Source organism: Ipomoea nil, unplaced genomic scaffold (genome assembly GCF_001879475.1).
Source record: "Ipomoea nil cultivar Tokyo-kokei standard unplaced genomic scaffold, Asagao_1.1 scaffold1447, whole genome shotgun sequence".
Classification (NCBI taxonomy): domain Eukaryota; kingdom Viridiplantae; phylum Streptophyta; class Magnoliopsida; order Solanales; family Convolvulaceae; genus Ipomoea; species Ipomoea nil.
Window position 1 is genome coordinate 300,529 of NW_017617875.1, and position 9,644 is coordinate 310,172.

Below are 9,644 nucleotides of genomic sequence, written 5' to 3' on the forward strand. Positions count from 1 at the left end.
CCAAAAATGACCGTAACAGTGGTTTATAATCGGATTTTGGTGATTTTCGACCACTTTCGATGGTCAAAAAATTACTAATTTTCAACACTACATTCATTCCATAATTCATCTAGTTTTTGAATTATGATTGTCCATATTTTGTTAAATATGAATAATTAAATATTTGTAAATAATTTCATACTATTTAGATTGTTTTATACTTTTGATCACCTTAAGTGCATAATATTAAGTTTAATTATGCAATTAGGGTTGTGAGATTTTGATTTACAAATAACAACATATCATAATTCACTTCCAGATCCCAAAAGTGGTCGGAACAGTGATTTCTAATTGAATTTTAGCGATTTTCGACCACTTTTGGTGGTCGGAGAAATCGCCAAAATCCAGTTAGAAACCACTATTCCGACCACTTTTGGGATCAAGAAAAACGCTTATCGATATTTTCGACCACCCGATGCAGTTGTCGGAAATACCGTCACAAAAATATTGGCATTGGAAAAATTCGTCGCATGGAAAAGTTGGCTGCCCGGGTTTTTCGACCACCGGTGATCGGACAACTGGAAGTAAAAAACATCAAACATTTCACCACTTTTAGTGCTCGGAAATGTTCCATAGTAAAAAAATATTTCACTACAAAGAAAATCTCTGTATCTACTTAAAAACATAAAATACACATTCCATATGCTTAAAGAGAATTCATTCATCAATATACATTTGAAAATTTAAAACAAGCCAAAATCTGACATTCCTATTAGTCTCTTGATTTCTAAATATATAAACAGGAAACACATCATTTCTTTACTCACTTAGTTGATCATAGTACCTAACGAATTTCTCAGTCACCAACCTCCCTACCTTTAGCTACCACACACATGAAGTATACAATTGTAAGCAAGCCGCTTGCTGCAGATTAAAGACTATACTCAAGTTTACATCACAAGGTCTTGTAGTCATACCCATATATGCGAAGTATTTAAACAGCCTAGTCTTGAAAACCTAATTGTTTTTAATTTACCAAGTTGTCAGATCATTGCTATTTTGAAAAAATCTCTATCACCTAAACAGGGTTGAAATGTTCATAGTTTAATATTCCATGTTATGTAAGTAGGATATGCATCCGTAGTTCAAATGATATTGATGAAGCTATTTTACGTGTGAAACTCAACATATCGTGTGAAACAATGCCTAGTCCGGTTTGCTGTAGGGAATCGAAAATCAGCTGGAGCAATCTTCAGTTCAATCTGGGAGAAAGATTAACCAAAATACATTATTATTTTAGCGAAAGAGGTCAACCTACAAAAGGTTAATAGTTGAAAAAATTAATAGAATTTGGAGCAGCTTATTTTTTCCTAAAGCACAAATTCATAACTAACTGGAATAAATGAAATGCCATGTTAAAAGTCTTCGAACCAAGTTGGATAAACTTTTGTAAGTCATCGATGAGCATACATGACTCTATTATTGTGGTCTGCATATTAGGTCGGTCACTGGATTGCCTTCAACATATCCCTAAACCATGTTTAAATACATCCCAAAAATCATAAGCACATTAACTAACATAACAATAATAGGATCAAATGTGAGAAAGGGAGTTTAGATGTACTTTTAAATTTAGATGTATTGAGACTAAATGCGTTGGCTTCACGTGTATTTGAAATATATGCGTCCCTACCCAGCCATAAATTGCCAATGTCATAGTCTTACCATTACATGCATCAACATTACTTTAAAGATGCGGCCTATTGAGAGATTTAAAGATCTTTTTGTTCATAAACTTTACTTTTGATTACAAGGGGAGTTTACTAAAAATGATCTTCCTTTAGCCCTTATCTAGACAGACTCAATAGACGTAACATGAACACACACCAATTAGGGGTATTAGTGTTTTACAATTTGTAGGAAATTTATAAAATAAATAAAAAGAAGAAACATACCACCACAGAATTATGCAGATATTGATAACCATTCATCATTTTCTGGATTAGTAAGGAAAAGAGATTAAGAACAAAATAGAAGAATAATTTTAAAGGAATTTCTTACTGTTTTAATTCCAAGGCTTGATCCCACCTGAAGCAAGAATCTAAAGTAAGGAAATTAAAACCATGGCTAATCTTTACTTGGACAGCCCAAAAAATTTAAAATATTCAGCCAACTTGAGAGCATGGGTAGAAACTACTAGAAATATATTAATATTCAAAGGGCCCAGTTCATTATCTAAGATGTGAAAGTATTTAGAAGGCAAAAATTCCTGATTCAAGTATTTAACAAATTTCTTAAATTAATAGAAGTATCAAGTATGAAGAGTGGTAAGAAAAGCATATGTAGAGTACTAGAGTAGTTTCATAGATGGGTTATAAGAACAAAATAGAAGAATAATTCTAAAGGAATTTCTTACCTGTGTTTTAATTCCAAGGCTTGATCCCACCTAGCTGAAGCAAGAATTTAAAGTAAGGAAATCCCCATTCAAAAAGATAAGTGCTGCAATATAGCATAAATTATTTTTCCTTGAATGACAAAAGACAACAAGCAATATATCCACAACATCCCCTTATTAAATGGAGGATCATGTGATCAGTTTCAAATTCAACACAAACATACAGTGAAATCTATGTTTAAATAGAATTATACCTCCAACTGCTATGGCCTATGCAGTTTAATTTGGAGACATCTAGGTCATCACAATCCTAGGTACTTGATGAGGAAAAAAAAAACCTTAGAAACTAAAGAACCATACAGTAGCACATAACAGAGGAAATAAACTATTAAAATCTAACCTTCACTTTTTGCAGACAGCCAGCATCATACAGTAGCACATAACAGTTGGTTGTATGCCTACAGATTTTAATAAATACTTCATCACTGAACTGAATGGATAGATAGTCTCTCAGATAAAAGTAGATACTCCAGATCCATTCACGTATCTTTATTCAAAATCTATTTGGTCATTGATTTTTCATAAATAGTTGAATTTATTACGGAGTAAAATTTTGCTAAAAGTCAAATAATTCTTATTTCAATCATTTTTTTTTTTATAACATTTCAATCTTTCTTTATTCACCCAATTTTTATTTGTTTTTTTGAAGAAGAAGATGATGCAACCACGGGAGATGAAATCAGTAAGTAGGCGAAGGGGGTGTAGGGGGTGTTTGGTAATAGCTGTTAGCTAATACTTGTTAGTTAATTGGGTTAGTGTGTTTGTCTAGTTGATATCATTAGCTGATTGCAGAAAGATGTTTGGTAAATTAGTTTTTAGCTGATGACTGATTACATGCAAAATGATTTTCTAAAACATCTTATCAGGCAACCTCCAAAGCGATTCGTTTATGGGATAAGGCTTACTGTATAACTGAGGGGCTCTGGCAAGGCATCTCCTCCTTGGTAGAGGATCACATCCATGGACCATCAGCTTCTGGGCTAACTTCCAATCGTCATTGCAGATTTCCCCAACGTCGTAGTCCATGTACTCTTCGAGATCAGTCTTCATGGCAAAGCAAGCATGGCCAATGCTGGTGAATGTGCCATTGGCTCCCATGAAGTTTTGCTTCCCAAGCCTGTTTGGCTTGATTCTTACATATTTCCTAACCTCTTCTGTCAAGAAGTACTCACCAGGTTCTTCTGATTGAATCAGAGGATGTGCTTCGAATTCACTTCCTTCTACATGATACATAGATGTCTGCACAAACTCAACTAGCCCCAGAATATCTGCAAGAAAAGCAGCAGATTTCGATCCGGGGGGCATCGACTTATTTGGCATCTCTCTCAAAGTATCAATTTCCTGTTGGATTTTGTGGATGATAGTGTCAAGAGTGGAGTTTACATGGCTGTCAATTCTGAAATGAGTTACAGGGCTGCCATTGCAGCTGCAGAAGGAATAGAAAGAAGCAAATTAAGAGCTCACTGGATTCATATCTGTCAAATGCAAGCATACAATAGATGTTTCTTTCCATTGCCAGCAAATATGGTTAAATAAACTGAGCACTACATAGAAAAACAAATTTGAACCTGTCATAGTGTCATTGCACCAATTTGCATATATCTTCGTATTCAATAGCCTTGAGCACCTTCCCGTCGTATATACCTTTCTCAATTTGCACCTTGGCAGCGAATTTATCTGTATCAATGGATAACAACCTTGCATTTGATCCACGATAAGCCCCGTTAACTATCCTCACAAGACCACCAATTTGGGGAATTACAGTTTCGAGCTCTTCCTGATCAACTCTGAGGACATGCTTGTTTTCGAGGATTTCAATTTCCCCAACATACTTATCAATCACCTTCCTAACTACACCCTTTTGCTTATAGTATCCCTTGTTAGCTAAGGCCTTGCTCATTACCTTCACTATTATTCCCTCGCATAACCAATAATCCTTTCTATTTTGCCTTTCCTTTGCCCGTTCTTGCTCTCTCATCAGCTCATCCAAAGTTGAGCTGCCACCCCCGCTTACCCCACTACCACCCTTACCAATCTTTCCAGTATCTTTCCTACCTTCTTCACGGTTATCGATCACATCAAATACAGACTTTGAACTTTCAGATCTCTCTTTAACATTGGGTTTTGACGAGGCCAAAGACAGCTTGATTTTCTGGTCACTCTCTGATTTTTGCAAAGGCTTGTGCTCTGGTTCCAATTTCTGCTGAGAACCGTTCTCGTCTGCTGCACCCATCAACTGTTCTGCCCGCTCTCTCTGCTTCTTAATCTCCCTCTCTTGCTTCTCTTCCTCCGCGATGTCAGCCCTTATTCTCTTGTTCTTCATCTTCTCCTTGAAAAGGGTCTCCGAATCTCTATCTATATACGTAATAAACCACCCCTTGGGGGTCTCCTCAACTTTACACTTGCCAGCCCTCCCCAAATGCTTCACAAAGTCCGTCAGAGTCGCCCACTGCGTAGAATTCATATGCACGTGATGTCGATCAGCAATGTACTCGTTGTACACAACCGTGGCAGCCACACGGCTGAAGCGGTGGCTGCGCTTCATGTGTTCGAGGAATGAATCCTCAAACTCCTCCGAGTAGCCACTGACGATCCGTTCAGGGTTCTGGCCGAACACCTCCATTTGGCGCTGGTGGGACTCGCTCATACAATGGCACTTGAATCCATTCTCGTCCCTGCATTGCTTCTGGCACATCTGGCAGTACCATCGCAGCTTCTGCAGACCCTTAGCTTTGATTCTGTTAGCGATTGCTTTTGGGGTCAAGAACTCGTTCTTCCCCATGATTGAGAAAATCAGAGTGGTTTGAGATTTCCCTGTGCGCACAATTAGCAGCAACAGATAGCTTAATAGTTAGTTAATACATCTATTATGCACATCAGAATTAGGACTTGCAGAATCTGTACCATACAAATCCCCTCACCCATCAAACCAATCAAAGAATCCAAATGAATAAAATGGAAGAATCTGAACTTTAAGTGAATCGCAGATATGAATATAAAAACCTAGATAAAATTGAATCCCCACCCCGGTTTTTTGAATGATGCCAATAAAAAATGCATATGTTCTAACACACAAGTTTCTGAAATTCCTCGCCAACTAATCTACTAAATAAAGCAATCTCCTCTAATTATCAAATTTCACTTGTGCAGGGTGCCTAATATTGAAACCTAAATACAGAATATTGCAGAATCTTGAAACGAAAACACATAGATTTGGAAGGGAAACAGTAAAACACAAACAAAGTTATTGTATATTCATACTTAATGTTGTAAATCTCGTCCACTGGGAAGGCAACGCCGAAGACGAGAGAGACAGAGTCGTAGAGGGACGGCGAAGGCGAGCCTAGGAGGCTGGGAAGGACGACGAGAGAGGCAGAGAAGCTGGTACGGCGACGGCGCGACGGCGAGGAAGCTGGGACGACGAGTCAGCGTGAGAGCTCTGCGTCTGAAGTTTTAAAAGAATATGAGAGATGGGGCGAATTGCTAATTTGCTACTCACTGCTAGGTTAAGGCTTTGAATGTTTTATTTTTATGTTTTAGATTAATATTATACTCCGTATTATCTTTATCCTAACTAGTATTTGCCGCGTGTAATATTGTAAATATATATATTATATTATTAATAAATATAGTATTATTCATTAGTTATAACCAATGAGATTTTTTATTATAATTTCATATTAAAATTATGTATGTGTGTATATATCAACTTAATCAACTTAATATATATATATATATATATATATATATATATATATATATATATAATATTATATAATTATATAATTATATTATATAATATATAATAAAGCCAAATCCAAATTGCCAAAAGAATTTTGGCTCCAATAAAATATAGAATTAGATGTATACTTAATCCCGCCCAAATATTCATCTTATAAACATAATTGTTTGTCCATCAATGTGGGCAAGTATTGAGAACTCAAAAGATTATTATTTAAGAAGTTTCAACTTTGTCTTTTTATTATAGTTTTTATTTATTTATTTATTATTAGTGGGGTTGCGAAAGATTAACCCAAAATGTATGTGTTGTATTAGTTTTTAACAGTTTAGAACAAATTAATGACTTATTTATTTATTTTTTTATATTTTGATTAAAGTTAAAATGTTAAAATTTTGACGAATTTATCAGTAATCAAATAATAATAATAATAATAATAATAATAATAATAATAATAATAATAATAATCTAAACAAAACGATATACAAAATAAAATTAAAATTTAAAAAAATAAGAAGAAGACAAGAGAGCCATGGGCTCCCCTTTGGGCAAATTATTGTGTGGACCATGGTCCACACAATGTTACATGGACCATAACAAAAAGTACATTTTTAATATATTAAATGTACATTATTTTCGTATTGAATGTACATTACATAATATAATATACACTCAGTACAAAAATAATGTACATCCCCTGAATACAATGTACATTATTTTACAATATACAAAATATGGTCCACACAACTTGTGTGGACCATAATTGTCCCCTTTATAAATGATGTTGGATCATTTTGATCACACACTGAAATGTTTGGAAAGATGAGCTTTTGAGCTCCTCTATATAAGATGAGCAATGATCCTCTTACAAACATACTTATTTGCTCATCAATGAGGAAAAGTATTGAGAAGTCCAAAGGCTCTTATTTTATTTTTTGTTGAGTACTATTGACCCGGCAAATTATGCTGTGGAATCGTGTCCACCTTGCAAAGTAGACACGGTTCTAAAATTGTTCATACTTATGAATATATATATATACTTCAAAAATTATGAACATGTAGTTCTATAATTATGAACATAGTGTTGCGAACATAATTATGAACATATAGGTATGTAATTATGAATATAGAGATTCAATAATTGTGAATATGAAGTTCAAAAATTATGAATATATATAGCTTTATAATTATGAACATATAGTTTAGTAATTGTGAACATAGAATTCTGTAATTGTAAATATAGAGTTTAATAATTATGAATATGAAGTTCAAAGATTATGAATATATAGCTTAATAATAATGAACATATGGTTCAGTAATTATGAACATAGAACTGTGTCCACTTTGCGGTTCCACAGCATAACAATTCGATTCACCCTGTTACATGTAGTATTTGTTCATATAAACTTTCTTAGCCTATTGAAGCCCAACGTGTCAAAAGGCTCTTATTTAAGAAACCTTATCCTAATGGCTTCTTATTTTAATTTTTTTAAAAAAAATTAATTTATTAGGGGGTTTGGGAAAGATTAACCCAAAATGTATATGTATTGTTTTAGTTTTTAGCAGTTTGGATCAAATTGTTAAGTTATTAAATAATATTTTTGGTGTTTTAATTAAATATAAAATGTTAAACCGGCGAATTTCTTAAAATTTTGACGAATTTGTCAAATAATCAAATTACAACAACAACAACAACAACAACAATAAGAATAATCTACAATTTTAATAAAAGCCAATAATGTTAGACCTCTAACGGGAACTAAAAAAATGTCGGTACAACAATACGCTATAAAATATTGTACTTTGTGCTCTTTCAATTGAACAATGCCACATTAAAATCCTAATCTAGCCTTATTATTTTTAGTTTTACCAAACTAAAACTATCTGTCAACTTAAGTGACGGTGACAATTTTGTAAATTAAGTGAAATTGGATAGCAATTTACTGCTGGTCTTATTCAAACAAAATAGGGCAGCAAAAGCAAAATTCGAAAGAGAGGGAGAGGTCGCCGGATCCGTTCAGACTACCGACAAGCTGCTCTGCTCACTGGGAAAATACGTGTAACAACCCAAAATTTTATTTTTATAAATCCAGTATTAAGAAATTCCAAAGTAGCTTTTTCATCCTATTAAAAATGTTTTGCAATCAATCGGTGTATGAATAAAATAATTTTGTTCCATTTTTAAAATTAATTCGACACCGAATAAAATGAATTTCATTCGAAAATTCCAAAGTTTTCGGGTACTTCGCGTACCAAGATTTAAATCAAGAATTTTACCCGAGTGAGACCGGGAGAATTAAAAAGAAAATTTTGAACAAGTGTTCATCCATATAGTTTTTGGGAAAATTCACTTTCCACCCCAAAGTAATAAAGAAATATCATTCTTAGCCTATGGTTCATGATACGTGGTGGACCACAAGACATCCAAAAATCCCTTATAAAGTCATCTTTTAGCTCGGGGAAATTACCCATTTGCCCTAAACCAATCATTGTGATTCATCCTAGGGTTTTGAACCCTATATAAACCCTTCATTCCATCACATTTTCCTGATCTCATTTTCATTGCCTCTTCCTCACATTTGTCTACCAACATCCAATGAGAAAAACTTCAACCTAGTAAGCTTGTTCATCCTTCTTTCTAACATCATTTCTCTTCTAGTTTTCTTTAGTCTTTAAGAATATAGGCTAAGGATAGAAGGTGTGTTGGGAAGTGTAGGTGGTGAAGGAGGCTCAAGCTAGACCAAGAGGAAGAAGAGATCCAAGAAAGAAATCTAGACTACAAGAGGTATAATCCCATGGATTCATCTTTAGATTTGGCAATGTGAAGCCTAGTTTTGAGTAGAAATGAGTAGAAATTATGAGCTTTTGATGTGTTCATGCTTAGAAATGCTTTGGTATGTGTTTATGAGTTGTTGAGATTGTTTTGGACATGTTTGGACAAGTTTTTGCAGGTGAAAAGCTATCTGGTGCACAACACAGTGTGCACCAGACTAGAGTGGCGGCCCTAGCCGCAGCCCATCAGAAGGGCCGCCGGCTAGAGCCGTGGCGCCGTGCCACCACGGGACTAGGGCACGGCCCTAGAAGAGGGCCGTAGCCTAGCCCCGGCGTAGTAACGGGTCTATAGGGGCGGACCATGAAGAGCCCCGCCCCAAGTCCCTGAGTATTATTCTGATGAGATGTTGTGCAGTGGCCGGGTCCTTGTGGCTCAGCTACGTGTCGTTTCGGACCGAGTGTTACGGGCCCTTGTGGCTCGGCTCTTCGGGATCGTCTTGACGCACGTCTTGGCTTTGATTTGGTTGAATTTGGATTAAAAACGAGTATGCTGTGAATGATTTTGTGAAGAAATGTTACACAGTGTATATTTTGCTAAATTCTCTGTGTTTGAGAAATTGATGAATTTGTGATCAAATAATGTTCTTATTGGGTAAAGAAGCATGATCCATTGAGAATAGGATTTATTATGAAAGCCTG

At 35.1% G+C, this 9,644-nt stretch overlaps 1 protein-coding gene across 21 annotated transcripts; it reads right to left on the reverse strand.

The window, feature by feature from the left end:
- Positions 1-721: 721 nt before the first annotated feature.
- Positions 722-5,902, reverse strand: LOC109188639 (DNA/RNA-binding protein KIN17-like). 21 transcript variants are annotated; one of them, XM_019339276.1, is made up of 9 exons: positions 5,696-5,878; positions 4,003-5,248; positions 3,340-3,860; positions 2,775-2,832; positions 2,629-2,691; positions 2,396-2,429; positions 1,604-1,668; positions 1,411-1,509; positions 722-1,241 (listed from the first exon to the last, which is right to left on the reverse strand). In XM_019339276.1, the coding sequence occupies exon 2, from the start codon at positions 5,214-5,216 to the stop codon at positions 4,014-4,016; it is 1,203 nt and encodes a 400-aa protein (XP_019194821.1). In that variant the 5' UTR covers positions 5,217-5,248; positions 5,696-5,878; the 3' UTR covers positions 722-1,241; positions 1,411-1,509; positions 1,604-1,668; positions 2,396-2,429; positions 2,629-2,691; positions 2,775-2,832; positions 3,340-3,860; positions 4,003-4,013. The 21 variants fall into 21 exon arrangements, with proteins under 21 accessions (XP_019194821.1, XP_019194833.1, XP_019194818.1 ...); XM_019339288.1 differs by lacking the exons at positions 1,411-1,509; positions 1,604-1,668 and having other exon boundaries at positions 2,396-2,478; positions 5,700-5,794; positions 5,833-5,902; XM_019339273.1 differs by lacking the exon at positions 2,629-2,691.
- Positions 5,903-9,644: the final 3,742 nt, after the last annotated feature.

Coding starts and splice junctions, on each gene's coding strand:
- LOC109188639 (XM_019339288.1), bottom strand. CDS start 5,216: ATGGGGAAGAACGAGTTCTTGACCCCAAAAGCAATCGCTAACAGAATC.